Source organism: Macrobrachium nipponense, chromosome 1 (genome assembly GCF_015104395.2).
Source record: "Macrobrachium nipponense isolate FS-2020 chromosome 1, ASM1510439v2, whole genome shotgun sequence".
NCBI lineage: Eukaryota > Metazoa > Arthropoda > Malacostraca > Decapoda > Palaemonidae > Macrobrachium > Macrobrachium nipponense.
Window position 1 is genome coordinate 26,891,120 of NC_087200.1, and position 22,500 is coordinate 26,913,619.

The 22,500-nt window shown below is 34.7% G+C and overlaps 1 protein-coding gene across 1 annotated transcript in view; it reads left to right on the forward strand.

Moving 5' to 3' along the window:
- Positions 1-22,500, forward strand: part of LOC135218716 (ABC transporter F family member 4-like) — a 40,387-nt gene that overhangs the window by 15,427 nt on the left and 2,460 nt on the right. The window contains exons 2-4 of the mRNA XM_064255165.1: positions 7,246-7,441; positions 11,930-12,072; positions 16,531-16,635. Of these exons, the coding sequence (XP_064111235.1) occupies positions 7,246-7,441; positions 11,930-12,072; positions 16,531-16,635 (444 nt within the window). The remainder of the gene's footprint in view (positions 1-7,245; positions 7,442-11,929; positions 12,073-16,530; positions 16,636-22,500) is intronic.

Sequence of the window (22,500 nt, forward strand, 5' to 3'; positions counted from 1 at the left end):
ACGTGCTGAGGGAAAATGGAAAAACACGATGAGTTTGTGGGATTACAAGTGAGATGTGATATTTTGCAGACAGTGTGACTGAGTATCTGACCAGAGTTTGAAGATCTTTCTGGATAAGGCAAAGGTTCCGAAGGAACGAGTGACGAGTCTGTGAGGATGATAATCGATCCAATGAAGAAAAGTGAAGGCTGTGGAGGCGATTGTAAGAATGACATGGACATAATGTTTCTTTGTATACTAGTGAAGATGCACGGTAGGATTTTTACTGAGTCAAGTAAACAGATGACAGTAGGGTTGACGGTAAAAACGGCGTGAGTTTGGTCAATGAAGAGGGCGTGTGGATCATGTGTTTGTTATGAAAGAGACATGTGAACAGTTCGAAGGGATAAGGTTAAAGATGTGTGGCACACACCAACCTAAAAATTACGCTTAGCATAAAAATGAAAGAAGAGGGAATGCGAAAGGTATTAAGGCTGTATGGCATGGTATGGAAGATAAGCAGTTGTTAATGGTGAAATGTTTTTACACTATGCAGACAGGAGATTGGTTACATTGGCATGAATACTGATGAATGGAATAATGTGATAAGTCGGCGATGAGACCATTTGTAGGTTCTTGACAGTAGGATGAGTGTGGTGTGGCTGATGTTTCCAAATGAACGCAACGAAAATTGATGGAAGAAGACTTTAAAAGTTTGCTTCAAAGCTGTTTGCAAGAAGGGAGTGTTTAGAGTAAATGTAAGCAGAGTTACAAGTGGAAATGGAAACAGTATTGGTTGTTAATAGAGATGTTTTCTATACATACATACATATATGTACACGCGTGTTCATCCTTTCTACGCCTCCCTCTGTCCTAGACTTATCTCCACTGCCTCACACCTGCTTTTTTCTCTCTCTCTCTCTCTCTCTAACACACACACAAACATACTGCCATTACCAACTTCATTTTTATGTTTAATGCTGAGCGGTCTTCTACTTAATCAAGCTCATATTTGCCCCGTCCAATGGTCTGTTTGGCAACAAGCACCCGCAATTGACAAGTACTTATAATAAAATCAGGCGGCACAAATACTGATATGGGGTTTTTAGTTATTATTTTCATTCATTAACAAAACTCGATATTGTGGTTTTTATGCTAAACTCTTTAAGTTTCCTCAATACGGTTAGCCTATTACGGAAATCATACTAAAAATGTATAGCAGATTTATTGTTACTGAGATTTTTACCGTTTTTATGTTTTAACATTCATTCTCATAGGACACTCAGTGGACTGGCCGGTATTAAATGATAAAACTGCCGTTTTTAGAGTAAGCAGCGCGAGCTAGTACTAGTAAGTGTCATTATTCAGATAGCGATGAAACGAGGATTATTATAGTCACTGATATAGTATGGTAACATTTTCTATAACAAATTTAGTAACTCCGAAGAAAATGAGGTATCATGGGAAACTCATTCTTTCCATATTTTTTCATGTCACGAGAGAAAAACATGTATTGCCAAGTAGAGCACGAGTCTTTATAGCTATCTCTATGGGCAAATGTTTCGAGTTGTGAAATCTTAATTTACCTAACGTGCCACTCATTACTACGAGACATTTTATCACTACCGTCATCATTAGCCTACTACCTATGTATTTCAGAAAGTTTGAGTCATTGATTTTTGCCAATACCTTTCAAATCAGTTACTGGATCGGTGTGTTACTTCGCAACAATGTGTTTCACACAATTTTTTGTAATAAATTCAATTTCTAAATTCAGCTTTTTCAGGTACTTTACTCTTAAATTTGATGGGGTAGCCAACAAACTGTTTAACGCCTTCGGACATACGAGCTTAGGAACTACTACTAACTTGTCCTGAGTATCTACCTATAGTAAGTTACTCATTATCGCCAACTTTCCTCTTCGACTCCACCATTCTTCTCCTTACTCTTCCTTTACGTCATTACACCCCGTAGCGTATGCTACTTTCTTCATAAATGTGATTGATTTGATTTTGTTTGCATAATTTTGTTATGAAATGCACTTCTGCATCCACGGGGACATGTCAACATGTAAGCCACAACTCTGAACAGCAACGAGACAACCTTCCCTTTAGTAGTTGGTAGATACACTAGTACTTGGTAAACCAGTCGTTTACTTTAACCCAACATTTCATTCATCAAACACAAAGATTTCCGAAACCGCTAAACTCTGTATGACAAAGCAGGACGTTTAACTAATTTCATCCTACACTGCTCAGTGGAAAAATTGCAATGCTAATGTGTCTGAAAACATTCCAATGCATAACAAATTGCGAAGAGAGAGGAAGAGAGATAGGAGAGAGATCGAGATGAGGAAGATCGGACGAGAATGAGGAAGAGAGAGAAGAGAATGAGAGAGAGAGGAGAGAGATCTTTTTGAGAAGAGGAAGAGAGAGAGGCGAGGATGGCTTGGTGACAGGAAGCAAAAGTACCCCAAGAGCGCTTATCCGAATGAATTCGTAAATCTTGACTGGCTAGGTTTGGCTATGTCCTAAGATTTAGTGGTAAAATGCCTTTAAAATCTCCGTTTGGACATAGAATTCTTTTATAGAAAATTAGGGGAGGGTGTGAGAAACTGTGTTCCAGAGTACCATACCAATCAATCGATTGGGTTTAAAGATATTGACAAAAAACGATGACTCAAACTTCCTGAAATACAAAGTCTGTACAAAAATGGTACCTTCCCCATAATTAGGCAATAGATTTAATAATCTGAAATAATGGACATTGCATAACTTTAAAAATCCGGCCTTGAAAACCAAATGACGTAAACATCTTTTTCCTATATTAAGTAATAATAATATATATATAATATATAATAATATATAATTATATATATAATAATATATATATATGAATACTTATTCGATAACAGTCACCGTGATTCATATAAATCATTCGAGCTACAAATGTCCTTTAATATCTAATTCGCTGTACCTCGGATTTGAGATATATTTTCATATATGTACGAGGGAGAATTTTTAGTTGATAATAATTTCGTACCCCATGGGATCGAACCACCGTCCAGTGGACGGGAAACGAAATGTAGCTCGAATGATATATATATATATATATATATATATATATATATGTATGTGTGTGTGTATAAATATATATCTATATATATATATATATATATATACATATGTGTATATTAATGCATGTAGGCTACAGCTATGCTCAGAACTGATGCTTCATAATTGCATAAGATTCTGTTCAAAATTCACTAACTGGCAACTAACATGCTCAATATCTATGTGATATTTAAATGCAAAAACTCGATCATTGCATACAATTAGGCCATAGTGTTTCATAAGAGTGAAATCTGTCATATATTTCAAAAATTTAAGAAAATGTCACGTGTAGCCAAATTTCAGAAAAAACTTAACGAAACATTTTCAAAACTTTCATTCACTCATCGTTGATGCATTTGACCAAAAACGAAGCCATCAAACCTCAGTTCAAATGTTAAAAAAAAAAACGAAAAAAAATTTCATAACATTAATATTGCTTCCAAAGCAAGCATAAAATTTGAGATAGTCCTATTTGATTGTCTTTACACCTCAATGCGCCCACTAATATCAACGTGTGAGCAAAGCGTGCGTGTGACGCAACCATTAGTGGCGGTGCAACATACGTCTACAATGAATAGTGGCAATGGAATTATCTTGAAAACATTAATGTTATATTTGTTGGAGGAATACTTGGATATTCATACATAGGTGTGTTAGATTTCTTTACGCTTACCAGTCACATCACTACATTAACAATTTCTGGCCAGAAAGTAAATGAGGTTATCTACACATTCTTGCACTTCAATTTACTTTATGAAAGAATAAATTATACACCAAACGCAAGCAGAAGGACTTTAAAGTAAATAATATTTTAACAGGCAAAAAACAAGCGGTCTATACTCCTTGATATTAATAGTAATAGATATTTTGATTAATAGCCCTCTTCTCCATATAATCAAAATCATCATCATCTTGTTTTCCTCAATGAACAGGTAATCTCTAAAAATAAATTCATTAGTAACATAAATTACATCTCAGAAGGCTTACATTATTATTTTAGGCCTATAAATCATTTTGCAACATCCAGGCAGCTTAAACACAGACTAAAACTTCAACATTCAAAGAAAACTTATTTCATTCCTATTCCTATTTTGAAAATGTTGTTTGGATGACTATTGAGATTATTAAGTCTGCCGATATAATGCTGCAGAGATAGTTACGTTGACCAGCCCGAGGAGCATGCTCGCTGTCGCTGACGGCACCACTAACCTCATCACATTATACTTTGAACTAACCAATGTGACAAAAAAATCACTTCAAATCTCACAGATTACAAATTATACCAATGCATAAAAGGGATCATATTTATATAACCGTAAGGAAAATAGTTCTAACTATGAATTCGCAAACTTTTCGACATGTATGACATTAGCAATGAAAAAAAAATTAACATTACTTAGCAACGTCACATTGAGTCTGAGAATCTGGATGATACAAAAAGAATCATGTTGCATCAGATTTGAGCATCACTGTGCATGTTATAGTATACACACGTATATATACAACATAGCTACAAAAGACATGTTTGTCTGTCTCATGCTAATTAATCTAGGCTATACATAATGGAACTCAGTGATATAAGTTACAACTGGGAAATTGTCAATCCTTTCCTTTCAAAACGCAAAATATAATCATATTGTTTAACATGCCTCAAGTTTTGACAGTGAAATTTACTTGGGCCTAACAATGGTTGATATAAAAATATAATATATGGGTCTCAGACAGCCAGGCCTAACCTAGCCTACAACCACCGTCTAAACCAATGGTTCTCAACCAGTGGGGTTGCAAGCTCTTGGGAACACTTAAAAACTCTCTAATTAAATTCGTTATTCTCTTAACAAGAGTGAATTACTAATATTCAGGAGTTTATGAAAAAAAATTCAAAAGTATCACCCTTCTAACGTTAGTTTCCTATAATTTACAACTCTTAGCTATACTCGTTCGGATCATATGCATGAACATTCATGAACCTTTTTGAAGCTGCATTTTCCACGATCGTTGTTCTAATGACCAAATACAGAAACAGGCTTTATGTTGAAAGGAACTTGCGCTTTGCACTCTTTGGCATTCCAATATGCATTCCAGATCTAGTAGCTAAGAAGCAGTGTCAAATCTCACTAGGCTAATTCATTACCAAAAGAAAACACCCCATCATAGATGCCAGGGTCCGTGGAGGGAAGGACCACAGCGGGGACAAGATAATAAAAAGGTTGAGAACCGCTGTTCTAGACAGTGCCAAGAACTAGGCTTACAAAACTACAGTAGGGCTTTACCTGTACGTTTTATATAATATACAAAAGCATTACTGAATAATGAAAGCGTAATAAACCTATTTCAGCCACAAATTCCAAAATATATATAATTCAAAGTATACGTTACTATGGTTTCTGTTTTCTTCTCGACAGATATGGGAAACTTTTTCGCCATTACCATGCAAGGAAAACGTTATGCCTTGCCTTGCCATTGTAAACAAACACTTCCGGCTGATAAACCGTCGTCCAGTGCATTGTCAGTGCCTTAAATCTTCCAGTATAAAAGCACACAATGTTCCTGAGTTACACGTTTTCATCATGTTCGGCTTCTAAAGCCAAAAATACAGTAAAATACGTCATTTTACCCGCATCACTCCGGCACACAAAGTCATGGCTCTACTTATTGCCAGTCTTCCAAAACCATAATAAAACAAAAGTTCTGATTTTGGTCAGCGTTCTAGTGACGTAGCCAGCCCACCAAAGTTCTTCAGTATGGGACATGATTTCAAAAAATATTCCTAGCTCGTTACCCTGGTTAGCTCAGCTAATTATTCATCCCAGGGTCTAGACCAGAAGTTCCCAACCTGGTACCTCTGCGCTCCTGATGGTCCGGCAGTGTTCCTTCGAAGTTGTAAATACTTCGAAAGAGCACGCGAGCACCAACTCTTCGTAGGGCTAACTGCCAAATTTGAAATACCCCTCCGCCTTTGTGTTTATATAACATTTTATATATATATATATATATATATATATATATATATATATATATATGACTGGTAAAAAACGTTCTGTTACAACAGAATTCCATCTAATAAAATGAGCCCATAAAAACGCCAAAATATAGAGAGAAATGCTATATTTCAGAGACTGCTGTTTCCCTCGTCAGGTAATGAATGAATCTACCTGAAGATGAAGACACCAGTCTCTGAAATATAGTATTTTCTCTCTATATTTAGGCGTTTTTGATGGGCTCCTTTTATTATATATATATATATATATATATATATATATATATATATGAAAGTTACGTAAAATATATCTGATTAATTGGTGGATGTCAGTAACTTTGATTAAACATGCAAGCAGTAAAAATTCATTTTTGAATCTTCAATACAAGTAAACTAAAAATTTTATTGCCTTTAAATAAACGAAGACAAAGACTTTCACTTACTAACTGGACTGCTTCTTAATTATTGTGGTGCTTTCACAGTTATCCAGAATTCAGGTGGGTGCTCATCAGCTGAAAAAGCTAGAGTGAAAAACTGTAGATGACATTAATCACTGTTTCTCCCTACGAAAGACAAATCGATGCGTTTTACAAGGACCGAACTTTATCACATGAGGCGTTAAAGGGAAGTGCAGAAATCAGCTTTTACCAATTATACTCAGTGGAAGGTTCATACTTCCTTGAATTACATTTAAATGGTGTACATTTTCATGTTTAAAGCTACTTCTACTTTTCCTGTTGTAGGTGTTGTTTTTGTTTCAGATTGATATTATTTTTGCAGGTAACTGGAACTACGTACCTTTTTTTCTTTGATGCCAGCACGGGCCCTTGCTTCATGACGGCTCGCAAGTGCATAAAATGTTACAGGGATTAGGTAGCCTGGTGCGGTGAGGCGTGGCCACCGAGAGATATCTCTCGGTGGCCACGGGTGAGGCCTCATGACTCTGTGGAGACATCAGAGACCAGTTCATTTGACTCCTGCTCAAATTTCTTACGTCTCTATTCGAAGGATGAATATGAAAATTCTGCCAAAAGATCCTTAACTTAGGAGTTTTTCATGAGATATTTCATGGAAAAAAAGTTTAGTATGAAGTTATCAGACATTCTTCACCATTCCTAAAATGTCCTCTATATATTTAATAATTAATCGAACCTTTGTCTCCTTTGCCAACAGCCGCCATGCTGCCCACGTTCATATTGATCCCGACGTTGACCTCCCCGTCCGAACCCGAGGCCGAGGTCACGAGAGGCTGAAAGCCATCCGGGAGGGCGTGGCTAAATGGAAATTTCCCGCCAGACAGCCAACGAAGATCCTCCCCCCACCCCCTACCTGGCAGCGTCCCCAGTCTTGGTCTCTTCAGCTCCAGCATGTAAGGAATTCATACTTTTATTTGTTCAAACTGTTATTATTATTATTATTATTATTATTATTATTATTATTATTATTATTATTATTATTATTATTATTATTATTATTATTGTTGTTGTTGTTGTTGTTGTTGTTATCATTATAATTGCAATGGCAGCTCTCAAAACAATGGAATTTACAAACGTGAATACAAGGAAAAACAAAACTATAATAAAGAAAGCATATAGAAGGAAGAAAATGACTGAGATCAACCTATCTACTTTAAGTATGTCTTCTTTTGATTACAACTTAAAAGCTAAACGACTCAGGCATTTTCCACCTGCAATATAAATCAGACATTATTTACCTGTTGAAAAGTTACAGGACTCGATATGCTACAACGTGTAAGTCACTTAGGAACCTGAAGAAAAAGATGATATGTTACGAACCTTTGCGGTAAAGCAAGGTTCCTTAAATCAATCCCGGTCACCGCAAGAAATCCCATGTTAATAAACTAAAGACCCTGGTTAATATTCCAAAAAGCACCTTGTAAGTCACTGAAACCTTTATTTCGGGAATGAATGGTAAGGGAATGATGAAAGTAGCTGATTCCTGAGTTTGCCACTTACAAAAAGTGCACTATAGCCTACATTTGCTTCACGGATGTACACATTTTTATCTCATTATGTTTGTGATTTGCAAACTTCTTTATTCAGAAAGATTTGGCTCTCTTGCAGACGATTATTGATTCATAAAGTATTAAATTAAAAGAGAAACGAATCGTCTTGAATGTGAGACATCTCCAAGCACTCTTTGACAGCACGTCTGCAAAAGTGCACTCCATGAAAATGCCAGTATGAAGGCAACACAGCCACAATCCTTCAATTTTCGTATTTAACGACACACAGTAGGGGGAAGGGGAAGAAGAAGAAGTCACACGATGTTGCAATCCTTTTCGTATGATTGGCCTCTATCCAGTTAATTGATGACCCATTGGTTGAAATGATCGACACACAAAGCATTATGTTTCACAGGCGTGGACGAACAGCATTGGATGGTTAGGACCCTCTTGGCAGTGAGAGATCCTAGTGCTCAAATTGATTTTATATATCATTTCGTGTCTTTTTGGTGTAAAATGAGTTTCTTTGTGTGAAGGACCTGTATGTTCACCATATATATATATATATATATATATATATATATATATATATATATATATATATAATATATATGTGTGTGTGTGTGTGTGTGTGTGTGTGTGTAAATATACTATGTATATACGCACACATACATATGGTGAAAATGTAGGCTCTTCACACATAACAAAACTCATTTTACATCAAAAAGACATGAAATGATATATAAAATTAAGATAAGCACTGAGGACATATTGTTTAGATTTATCTATCACTTGGAGCCTTCCAAGATGGTCCCAACCAGCCATGCTGTTCGTCCACGCCTTGTGAAACCATGAATGCTTTTGAAGTCGATCATTTCAACCAATGGGTCATCAATTAACTCGATAGAGGCCAATCATACGAAAAGCATTGCATCATATATATATATATATATATATATATATATATATATATATATATATATATGTGTGTGTGTGTGTGTTTTTGTGGTGTGTGTGTGTGTGTGCGTGTGTGTGTGTGTGTGTGTGTAAAGAAAGAGAGAGAGAAACTCCACAAGTATTAATTCCTCTTTCTTTCAAGAGGGCAATTCTTTCCCAAGAAACAGTACTTTGATTCTGCATCTTTGGTCGAGTGGATTGCCTAAGTTGCTTGGGGAGTCCCGCCTTCCCTCATGATCGCACATTAGCGAATGATTGTTATCGTTATCTTCTCTGCAGTCAAATGCAGAGAGATATATGTTGGAAGTATTGTCAGTGTTGCAGATACCGAGGCAGAGATAAGTCTTTGCATGAACTACCTCTGTGTCGTATTAATTTGTCTGTATAAGTGCTTCTCTCAGTGTCAGTGTTTTAGTCCTAGAGATCTTTTACTAGATTGTGTTTCAGATTCCCTTTTGTAATTTTAATAGAATAGTAAGAGATAAGGCGTAGATGGGTATGGAACTGGGGGAGGGATGTTATCTGGGAAAAAGGACTAAGAAAGTTGTCAGAAAGCAGGTCAAGTAATAAAAGGTAAATTGAACTGGGTTCATTTCTTTTATAAGTTTTACGCCAAATGGCTTTGGCATAAAAACTGACAAAACAGCAAAGTTTATACCAAGATTTTGATTAAGGCACCCTTTCACTTTTTAGCATAATTTCGTCGTTAACTTAGTGTATTTTTTACTTTGTTCTGCTGTTATCGTAATAGTACGTTACTGGAATCGTTAGTTATGTTTTTTTATGACTAATAGTTTTTTTTCGTTAGTTATGGTTTTTTTATTTGTATGACTAATATTTTTTTAAAGACATTAACAAAGGAATGTAACCATATTTTCCAACGATTTATACAATCGTTTAATGAAAAAAGCATAGTTATCTTACAGATTAATTAGGAATGAGTAATCAAATCAATTTATTCAGATCATATCATCATGTTATAGAGGCATCATGAGAGCTACTAACGAGTAAATCAGTCATAAAAGTTAGCGAAGATAAAACGTCATAATCGAATACCATTCTCTCTCTCTCTCTCTCTCTCTCTCTCTCTCCTCTCTCTCTCTCTCTCTCTCTCTCTAGGTAGCTCATTCCGAGAGGAACTAGGTGAAAGCGCCAGATGTTTTGATTTGAGATGAGCAGATGACATCCGGACTTCATGTTAAGTAAACCACATTTTGTTTATAAACTACCAAATCATACTGTAGGTCAAACTTGTATTTGTAAACAAATGGAAAAGTTCAGCTTACCTTCAGTGTATTTGGTCTTCACCGTCTCTGATTTATTCTAGTGCTTTATTTTTATTTATTTATTTATTGTTCTTTTTTTTTGAGGCGGAGTGTGGGCCTTTGGAGTATTCTGTTATTCCAGAGCTTCGTCAGCTCGTCAGTATGTCAGCAGCTACATTAATCGCCAGTTTGACCAGTTCCATACAAATTAATAATAATACATGCCAGATTTAGAAAGAGACCTGCCAGTTTTTATTCTTACAGTTTTGTTTAATGTATACTAGTTAAGGCACATAATTTTTTTTTAATCTCTGGAACATTGTGATTACCGAAATACTAAACCATTGACATTCAAACTAGAACGGAATTTCCTTTCTAAAAAATAAGACTCCAAAGCAATAGTTTCCACAGTTATTGGCAGTGGGCCTATCCTTTTACTAAAAAGTAAGACTGCAAGGCAACAGTTTTCACAGTTACTGGCATTGGGCTTAGCCTTTTACTAAAAAGTAAGACTGCAAGGCAGCAGTTTCCACAGTTATTGGCGGTGGGCCTAGCCTTTTACTAAAAAGTAGACTGCAAGGCGCAGTTTCACAGTTAGGTGGCAGGGGGGGCCTAGCCTTTTACTAAAAAGTAAGACTGCAAGGCAGCAGTGTCCATAGTTATTGGCGGTGGGCCTAGCCTTATACTAAAAAGTAAGACTGCAGGGCAGCAGTTTCCACAGTTGTTGGCAGTGGGCTTAGCATTTACTAAAAAGTAAGACTGCAGGGCAGCAGTTTCCACAGTTATTGGAGGTGGGCCTAGCCTTTTACTGAAAAGTAAGACTGCAAGGCAGCAGCTGTCCTTTTAGTCACCTTTTACGACACGCAGGACCTACGGTGGTAGTATTCTTACAATCCTACCAGAGGATATTCAAACTTGAAGAGAATGCTAAACCAATTTTATGAGTGAATGATATACCCCTTTACTATCTTTATGAGTGATGATATACCCCTTTAATATCAGTTTCTTGAACGTTAACACGAGTTAACGATAACCTTTACCAGCTTTTATATAACTCTTGTTGAATCAGTTTCAACAGGCGTGTCCTATTTACTCTGAATAATATTTTGTACTTTGTATGATATTTTGTATTTTATGCTGAACATTTACTAGAAAAACAACACTCCAGGGGCGACCTGGGCACGTACCATGGAAAATTAGATATTGATATAAATGAGATAATATAAAAATGGGAAAAACTGAAAAATCTATTATAACAATTATAAAATTTTGAGAGAAAAAATAATAATCTTATAATGATAATGATAATGATAATGGATTCGGTAATTGCTGATAGCACAGGCGATTGCTGTCCATTTCATAATTGATACTTCAATAATATGTATATATATATATAATATATATATAATATATATATATATATATGTGTGTGTGTGTGTGTGTGTGTTGTGTGTGTGTGTGTGTGTATAAATAAAAACTATGGAAATTGGAACCCAGCGCCCCCACAACCCCCTAATGAAATTTTTCTAGATCCGCCAGCGCTCTTACGCATGCGTAACAATACTCGCAATCTATAAATATACCTATAGTTATATGCTCATGAAGGTTTGATCAAACAAAGATAGACATTCGTTTACGACCGTCTTTTCCTTTGCATTTTCTCCTGCAGTCGCTGCCGGAGATGGAGGGCGTCGTATCCGACGACCTGCGTCTGCGCATAGAGCGCATCCTATCCTACCCCGCCGGAGGAGGGACAGGAGCCGAGGAATCGGCTCTAGAGTCAGCTGTTTCCAACGAACAAGAGGAAGACAGGTAATCTGTGAAGACTGATTTTATTAGGAATTAGTTTTCGTTGCTCTGAGGTAATTTAGAAATACTTCATTTGATTATTTATTCAGTTACTTATCTGTGTATATACTTATTTATCTATCTATTTATTGACTCATTTATTTGTTCACTTATTTATTTGTTAATTTTCTATCTATTTATTTACTTCCTTATTTATTTGTTTATTTATTATTTGGTTATTTATTTATTTGTTTATTCATTTTCTATTTATTTATTTACTTCCGTATTTATCTACTTATTCATTCATTTATCTATTCATTTAATTGTTCGTCTATTTAATCACTGATTTATTTGACAATCTATTTATTTATTCATTTTCGATTTATTTATTTATTCATTTTATCTTTATTTATGTACTTCTTTATTTATTTATTATTTTTTTACTTATTTAGTATTCATCTTTTAAATTTCTATTTATTTATTTACTTTAATTATTTATTTGTTTATTTAGTTGTATAATTATTATTTATTCCTTTATTTATTTATTTATCTATTCATTTCTATTTATTTATTTACTTCTTTATGTATTTATTTACTTACCTATTTTTCATTTACTTATTTATTTATTTATTCATTTGTTATTTCTCTATTTACTTCTTTATCATTATTTATTTTTTTACTTATTATTGATTATCTATTTATTTATTTATTCATTTTCTATTTATTTATTTATTTATCTATTTATCTATTTATTCATTTATTTACATATTTATTTATTTACTGATTTACCTATTAATATCTTATTTTATTTTCGGTCGTCCTCAGTAACGCCGTTGAGTTCGTTTCTTTATAGCAATAAGAAAAATTTGTAACATCCAATTTCGTCGTTTTGGAAATTCGGGCTACGACGCCAAATTTTAATAATAAATCAACCTTACTAATAAAAAGGAGGAAGAAATGTATTGTTCACTGGGTTCTTATTATTATTATTATTATTATTATTATTATTATTATATTATTATTATTCAGAACGCGAAGCCTATTCATATGGAACAAAGCCACAGGAGACATTGCCTTGAAATTCAAGCTTCAAAAAAAAAAAAAAAAAAAAAAAAAAAAAAAAAAGAGGAATTAAAGGGAAATACAGAATACAGGTTATTTTTTAATTATTTATTTACTTCCTTTATTCATCTTTTTTTTTTTTTTTTTTGCTTTATTGCGATAAAATTATTTCAGTCTAATTTCGTCGTTTTGATAATAAATCACTTAGTATTAAAATTGATCTATCGCACCTTAATTCCATCCACTCCTAGGCTATGGAACTCTTTGTTTTCCTCTGTGTTTTCTCAGTAACATAACCCGCTTCTCTTGAAAAGGGGACTTCTGTCGACCACGGAAGGTTTACAATTTCTAATTAAACTTATTCATTCTATCAGAAAAGAATGGATAATTGTTTAACGATCTAAAACAGTGAATTTCTAACTAAACTTCTTCATTCTTTCAGAAAAGAATGAATAATTTCTTAAGAATCTAAAATACAGTCAATGTCTAACTAAACTTATTCATTCTTCCAGAAAAGAATGAATAATTGTTTAACGATCTAAAACAGTGAATTTCTAACTAAACCTATTCATTCTTTCAGAAAAGAATGATTAATTGTTTGAGGATCTAAAACACAGTAAATTTCTAACTAAACTTATTCATTCATTCAGAAAAGAATGATTAATTGTTTAAGGATCTAAATCACAGTGAATGTCTAACTAAACTTATTCATTCTTCCAGAAACGAATGAATAATTGTTTAAAGGTCTTAAATACAGCGAATTTCTAACTAAACTTATTCATTCTTTCAGAAAAGAATGAATAATTGTTTAAGGATTTAAAATACAGCGAATTTCTAACTAAACTTATTCATTCTTTCAGAAAAGAATGAATTATTGTTTAAGGATCTAAAATACAGTAAATGTCTAACTAAACTTATTCATTCTTTCAAAAAAGAATGATTAATTGTTTAACGATCTAAAACAGTGAATTTCTAACTAAACCTATTCATTCTTTCAGAAAGGAATGATTAATTGTTTGAGGATCTAAAACACAGTAAATTTCTAACTAAACTTATTCATTCATTCAGAAAAGAATGAATAATTGTTTAAGGATCTAAAATACAGTGTATTTCTCCCTAAACTTATTCATTCTTTCAGAGGAGAATGATTAATTGTTTAAGGATCTAAAACACAGTCAATATCTAACTAAACTTATTCATTCTTTCAGAAGAGAATTATTAATTGTTTAAGGGTCTTAAATACAGCGAATTCCTAACTAAACTTATTCATTCGTTCAGAAACAAATGATTAATTGTTTAAGGATCTAAAATACCGTCAATTTGAACTAGACACAGAGACACAGGCCATGAGACAGAAAGAAACAACAAGCCCACACACTCACAAACAACGACACACAGGAGGAGAAAGAGCAAGATTCCGTCCTTTCCAAAGATTTGTCAATTTAGTTCCCGGCACGCGTTATCAGGAAACCCAATATTTGAGTTCTCGGTGCAACTCGACGTTGGCATTCCTTAGCCGAAGAACAACAACAACAACAGCAACAACAACACTCAAGGATGCTGATGATTCCTCTCATCTGGCACTTGATGACATCGCACTCCAATGCTCTTTGTTTTCGTCTGTAGTCAAGTATAAACAATACTTTGGATACCTTGAGCTCAATTTTCGTTTTTATTTATCTCTCTCTTTGCCTTTATACGAACAAATATACGCGACCGCACACAAGCACAAACACACACATATAAATATATAAGCAAATACCACAGGAAAATGATAGGCAGAAATCCAAGCGCTTTCGTCTTTTCAAAGACATTGTCAAGGTTCCTTGAGAATGTCTTAGTAAAGACGAAAGCGCTTGGATTTCTGCCTATCATCTTCCTGTGATATTCGCTTGTTTAATAAAGTCACGTGCATCTACTGTGATTTTATAGGTATATTATATTAGTATATATATATATATATTAATATATATATATATATATATATATATATATATATATAACAACTTTATCACTTACACAATAGCTCTGTGCAATAATACAATTACTAACAGGACCTCATTGAAACTGCATGGTATCTATCGGAGATATTTATTAATAAAAAAAGTTACAAGCTTATCTGTACTAATAGTCCTTCATTGCCAGTATCATTGTTTGTCCAGGAAATCTTGTAATTTTTTTAAAGATAGGTAGTTCTGCTAGATACCATCCAGTTGTAATGCGGTCCTGTTATTAATCTCTCTCTCTCTCTCTCTCTCTCTCTCTCGCTCTCTCTCTCTCTCTATATATATATATATATATATATATATATATATATATATATATATATATATATATATATATATATATATATATATATATATGTCTGTATATATATGTATATATATATATATATATATATATATATGGTCTGTATATATATGTATCGTATATATATATATATATATCTATATATATATGTATATATATATATATCATGTGTGTGTACACATATAATTATACACATTTATGTAAGTAAGCGGGCAAATAAAAATAAAACAGAGCGAAGGGGGAATAACTGAATATATTAAAACAGATAAAACTAAGTGCATAAAAGTAACACAAAAATAAGCATTTCCGGCCCTTTCTGTAATTAGTTACCTTGGTTAGAATATGAGGTAGAGGAATGTTAGACTTTCATATATATATATATATATATATATATATATATATATATATATATATACATACATAAATGTTAAAGCAAGTTATACTGAAGACAGGGAACATAGATGGGCTTCAAAAACTGAAAACTTCCAATTCAAGAACAATGATTAAAAAGGCGATAAAGTTAACACTTTACACTTAAAAGCTTTTGCATTTAATTGTGAAATACATTGCGTGAATTTCCAGTTAAGTGGACGATACAGAGCTCGATTGCAACGTGAAACCTTAACCTCATCCGGGTAATTATATTACATCATATGGTGATGACGGGTTGTTCAAGTCAAGAAGGGCATATCTTATTTCCCTTTATATCATCTGAGAGGAAATATCCTACGGAATTTCTCTCTATTTTAGGTGTTTCACGTTGAGTTAAAGATACAGGAATTGTAGGATAGGATGATTTATTTATTAGATTGATAATGTATTTGTGAAATTATTTCTAATAAAATATAGCGTATTTATTTCAATTTTCATTGGTGAAACAACGCTCTATTTGACCGTAGATTTTAGCGTGTGCCCAGAGTAAGCTGGAGGTCAAATCACGCCTTTTTTAAAAAGTACTTATGTAAATGATACTTAGTCCAGGTCACCATAAAAACCTACAATTCCAAAACTGTCTTTACCTTGAAAGAATCTTAACTTGCAAAGGGACATTAAAATATATTGAGACTTATTTTTTATTTGTTTATTCAAATGTTTTTTATTTCACTGCAGAGAGCCCGCAGGAGCTCTGCTTCAGGATTACCTAGATCAGCTGGATCCTGAGGAAGATGAAGAAGAAGAGGAGGAGGCAGAGGAGGATGAACTGATCTTTCAAAAGTAGGTTGGGTGAAATGGCTTCCATTATTTGCCCTTACAAAAAATGTAGAATACTATCCCCACCCCTCCTCTCTCTCTCTCTCCCTCTCTTATAGTAGCGTCGACTTCCACTTCATGATTAATGTGTTCTCTTTTCTCAACATGGTAAACATATAAATTTATATATATATATATATATATATATATATATATATATATATATATATATATATATATATATATGACTGGTAAAAGTGTTCTGTAACAACAGAATTCCATCTAATAAAAGGAGCCCATAAAAACACCAAAATGTAGAGAGAAAAGTACTATATTTCAGAGACTGCTGTCTCTCTCTTCAGGTATATGAATGAGAAAAGTTTACAGAAAAGGTGGTATTTATTACCAAGAGATTCGTCCACAAGTAAGCCAATTTAGGTCACCCCCGCTGATAATCTTCCTTTAATCTTCTTAAGCGTTGGTTGAATGAACACTGCGTCGACGATGTCCGATGTCCAATTCCCTTTTGAGATGTTCATTACCTGCTTCTCTTTTATTAAGGACGATTCCATCATTTGACTCTTGTACCGGGCAGTTGCTGCTATAAATTACACGTGACATATTCCAGTTTATTCTATGGTTATGTTTCATTTATATGGTTGAAAATAGCCGAGTTCTGTTGTCCATCCCTAACTAACTGACCGTTTGTGTTGTATTAATCTCTGGGGAAGTGATTTACCTGTAAATCCGATGTAGATTGGTCACAGTCCCTGGCATGGGATCTCATATACCCCAGAGTCTTTGGGCGATGTCTTTTTGTTGGACGTTAATCAGGATTTGGCTAAGGTATTTGGGTAGGTAAATGCAAAAGGGGTTGGATTTCCAAGGGTGTGAGTTACTCTCTTAATCGTCTCCAGGTGGGGAAGGGTTTTTTATTTTATTGTTGGGTGTGTCTCTGGTCTTGTCTTTAGGGGGTCGGTAGAAAATTACGTTTGCTTTTTGAATAGCTTTCTCAATTATATGGTCAGGATACTTTAAAGATGAAAGTTGCTTGCGAATTAGTTCAAATTCTTTTTCCAGGAAATCTGGGGAACAAATTCGTAAGGCTCTTAAGAATAGGTTGCTAGCTAGACCTATCTTGATAGTATTGTCATGATAGCTAAAGTAGTGAATATATGAAAGTGAGAACGTTGGTTTTCTGTATATGGTAAATTTGTATTCTGTCGTGTCTCTGATTATTAAAACATCAAGAAAAGGAATTTTGTTGTCTGTTTCCCATTCAACTTTAAATTTGATGCTGGGCACTAATGCGTTTAATTTTGAGAGGAATTCATTAAAATTACCCCACTTATTATCCCAAAATGTTAGTATGTCATCCACGTATCTCATCCACAGCATGTTTTTGGGTTTTATTGCATTTATTACTGTAGTTTCAAGTATTCCATGTACAGATTGGCTAAAATAGGACTAAAGGACTACCCATACTACACCTGAATTTTTGCTTGTAGAATGATTCCCCGAATGAAAATACGTTATTAGATGCACCTAATTCAACTAACTTTATTATTTTGTCAAGTGCCAAAGGGAAAATGATCTGAATAGGGGGATAATTTTTCCCTTAAAAACTGAAGAACGTCCTGTACTGGTACTTTTGTGAATAGGGAGTCTACGTCAAGGCTTAAAAGTTTTATGTTGTGAAGTGGTATATGTGCTTCTCTGAATTTGTGACAAAAGTCTTCCGAATGTTTGATGTGACTGGAAGAAAAAGTGCCTAAAAAGGAGAAAGGAGGCCAGCTAACCATTTAGAAATTTTGTAATTGAAAGCTCCGGCGCATGAAACGATGGGTCTGAATGGAAGATTGTCTTTGTGAGTTTTTGGGAAGACCATAAAAGTAGGGTAATTTAGGATTAATTACTTTAAATTTCTCTAATAGTTCAATACTCTTTTTGTCTTGGCCAATTAATCTTACTTTCCGAAAAAAATTCTGTGAACGTTCTGGAGGGGATTTTCGTCAGTTTTTCGTAAGTATTTGTGTCGCTAAGGAGCTGGTTGATTTTGTCGAGGTAGAAGTCTTTGTCCATTATTACAATTTTTGTGCCGTCTTTGTCGGATCTACTTATTATAACATCTAACTTTTTTAGGCGAGTGGATGGCTATCATGAATCTGCGGGGAACAGGATATTTCTTATGAAGGTCAGCTAAAGCATTTAGTAACACTCCTTTTAAACATATCTCACGGCTGTAGTTTTTTTGTCAGATATGAATTTATCAAAAGCCACTATGAAGTCTAGGTTGTTTTTACGGTCTGGCATAAGGGCAAAGGATAAGCCTAAATTTAAAACTAAATGTTGAGTTTACAGTAAGGGGGTGTTGGATAAGTTTAAAAAACTTTGTCTTGTTGTTCAAGATTATTCCATGCGCTATTATCTATTAGGTTATTTAACTTGCGTAAAAGTCTGTTGGAATGAGTCACGCTATTATAGGCCAGCAATGTCGGAACAGAATGAAATCAGATACCTGTATACGTGGTCCGTAGTGAGGAGGCGAAGATTAGATTGAGTTCCATATATCACTCTGCGTAGCACGAAGATGTCGTTTCTCGTATTGGTGATTCTTTCTTCCAGGAAAATCTTGTGTGATAGAGGGAAGGGTTTGTTTGCAGAGTCCATCTCCCGAATCCGTACATTTTTGGAAGTACTTGTTCTTTGAGGCATTCTTCCAAAAATGTTTTTGGTTTTTCAGCCGGTGTAGTCTGTTCAGTTCTTTTTCAAACTTGCGGAAAACTGGCTTGACTTCTGGAAGTGAGTGAAGAATCGTGGAAAGGCGGTTGAATTCCATAATGGGCTGACAATGACTGGTAAAAGTGTTCTGTAACAACGAACAGAATTCCATCTAATAAAAGAAGCCCATAAAAACACCAAAATGTAGAGAGAAAAGTACTATATTTCAGAGACTGCTGTCTCTCTCTTCAGGTATATGAATGAGAAAAGTTTACAGAAAAGGTGGTATTTATACCAAGAGATTCGTCCACAAGTAAGCCAATTTAGGTCACCCCCGCTGATAATCTTCCTTTAATCTTCTTAAGCGTTTGGTTGAATGAACACTGCGTCGACGATGTCCGATGTCCAATTCCCTTTTGAGATGTTTCATTACCTGCTTCTCTTTTATTAAGGCCGATTCCATCATTTGACTCTTGTACCGGCAGTTGCTGCTATAAATTACACGTGACATATTCCAGTTTATTCTATGGTTTATGTTCATTTATATGGTTGAAAAATAGCCGAGTTCTGTTGTCCATACCTAACTGACCGTTTGTGTTTGTATTAAATCTTTCTGGGGGAAGTGATTTACCTGTAAATCCGATTGTAAGATTGGTCACAGTCCTGGCATGGGATCTCATATACCCCAGAGTCTTTGGGCGATGTCTTTTGTTGGACGTTAATCAGGGATTTGGCTAAGGTATTTGGGTAGGTAAATGCAAAAGGGTTGGATTTCCCAAGGGTGTGAGTTACTCACTTAATCGTCTCCAGGTGGGGAATTTTTATTTTATTGTTGGGTGTGTCTCTGGTCTTGTCTTTAGGGGGTCGGTAGAAAATTACGTTTGCTTTTTGAATTGCTTTCTCAATTATATGGTCAGGATACTTTAAAGATGAAAGTTGCTTGCGAATTAGTTCAAATTCTTTTTCCAGGAAATCTGGGGAACAAATTCGTAAGGCTCTTAAGAATAGGTTGCTAGCTAGACCTATCTTGATAGTATTGTCATGATAGCTAAAGTAGTGAATATATGAAAGTGAGAACGTTGGTTTTCTGTATATGGTAAATTTGTATTCTGTCGTGTCTCTGATTATTAAAACATCAAGAAAAGGAATTTTGTTGTCTGTTTCCCACCTGGAGACGATTAAGAGAGTAACTCACACCCTTGGGAAATCCAACCCTTTTGCATTTACCTACCCAAATACCTTAGCCAAATCCCTGATTAACGTCCAACAAAAGACATCGCCCAAAGACTCTGGGGTATATGAGATCCCATGCCAGGACTGTGACCAATCTTACATCGGATTTACAGGTAAATCACTTCCCCAGAGAGTAATACAACACAAACGGTCAGTTAGGTATGGACAACAGAACTCGGCTATTTTTAACCATATAAATGGAACATAACCATAGAATAAACGGAATATGTCACGTGTAATTTATAGCAGCAACTGCCGGTACAAGAGTCAAATGATGGAATCGGCCTTAATAAAAGAGAAGCAGGTAATGAACATCTCAAAAGGGAATTGGACATCGGACATCGTCGACGCAGTGTTCATTCAACCAACGCTTTAAGAAGATTAAAGGAAGATTATCAGCGGGTGTGACCTAAATTGGCTTACTTGTGGACGAATCTCTTGGTATAAATACCACCTTTTCTGTAAACTTTTCTCATTCATATACCTGAAGAGAGAGACAGCAGTCTCTGAAATATAGTACTTTTCTCTCTACATTTTGGTGTTTTTATGGGCTCCTTTTATTAGATGGAATTCTGTTGTTACAGAACACTTTTACCAGTCATTGTCAGCCCATTATGGAATTCAACCGCCTTTCCACGATTCTTCACTCACTTCCAGAAGTCAAGCCAGTTTTCCGCAAGTTTGAAAAAGAACTGAACAGGACTACACCGGCTGAAAAACCAAAACACTTTTTTGGAAGAATGCCTCAAAGAACAAGTTACTTCCAAAAAATGTACGGATTCGGGAGATGGACTCTGCAAACAAACCCCTTCCCTCTATCACACAAGATTTTCCTGGAAGAAAGAATCACCAATACGAGAAACGACATCTTCGTGCTACGCAGAGTGATATATGGAACTCAATCTAATCTTCGCCTCCTCACTACGGACCACGTATACAGGTATCTGATTTCATTCTGTTCCGACATTGCTGCCTTATAATAGCGTGACTCATTCCAACAGACTTTTACGCAGTTAAATAACCTAATAGATAATAGCGCATGGAATAATCTTGAACAACAAGACAAAGTTTTAAACTTATCCAACACCCCCCTTACTGTAAATCAACATTTAGTTTTAAATTTAGGCTTATCCTTTGCCCTTATGCCAGACCGTAAAAACAACCTAGACTTCATAGTGGCTTTTGATAAATTCATATCTGACAAAAACTACAGCCGTGAAGAGATATGTTTAAAAGGAGTGTTACTAAATGCTTTAGCTGACCTTCATAAGAAATATCCTGTTCCCCGCAGATTCATGATAGCCATCCACTCGCTAAAAAAAAGTTAGATGTTATAATAAGTAGATCCGACAAAGACGGCAAAATTGTAATAATGGACAAAGACTTCTACCTCGACAAAATCAACCAGCTCCTTAGCGACACAAATACTTACGAAAAACTGACGAAAAATCCCCTCCAGAACGTTCCCACAGAATTTTTTCGGAAAGTAAGATTAATTGGCCAAGACAAAAAGAGTATTGAACTATTAGAGAAATTTAAAGTAATTAATCCTAAATTACCCTACTTTTATGGTTTTCCCAAAACTCACAAAGACAATCTTCCATTCAGACCCATCGTTTCATGCGCCGGAGCTTTCAATTACAAAATTTCTAAATGGTTAGCTGGCCTCCTTTCTCCTTTTTTAGGCACTTTTTCTTCCAGTCACATCAAACATTCGGAAGACTTTTGTCACAAATTCAGAGAAGCACATATACCACTTCACAACATAAAACTTTTAAGCCTTGACGTAGACTCCCTATTCACAAAAGTACCAGTACAGGACGTTCTTCAGTTTTTAAGGGAAAAAATTATCCCCTATTCAGATCATTTCCCTTTGGCACTTGACAAAATAATAAAGTTAGTTGAATTATGTGCATCTAATAACGTATTTTCATT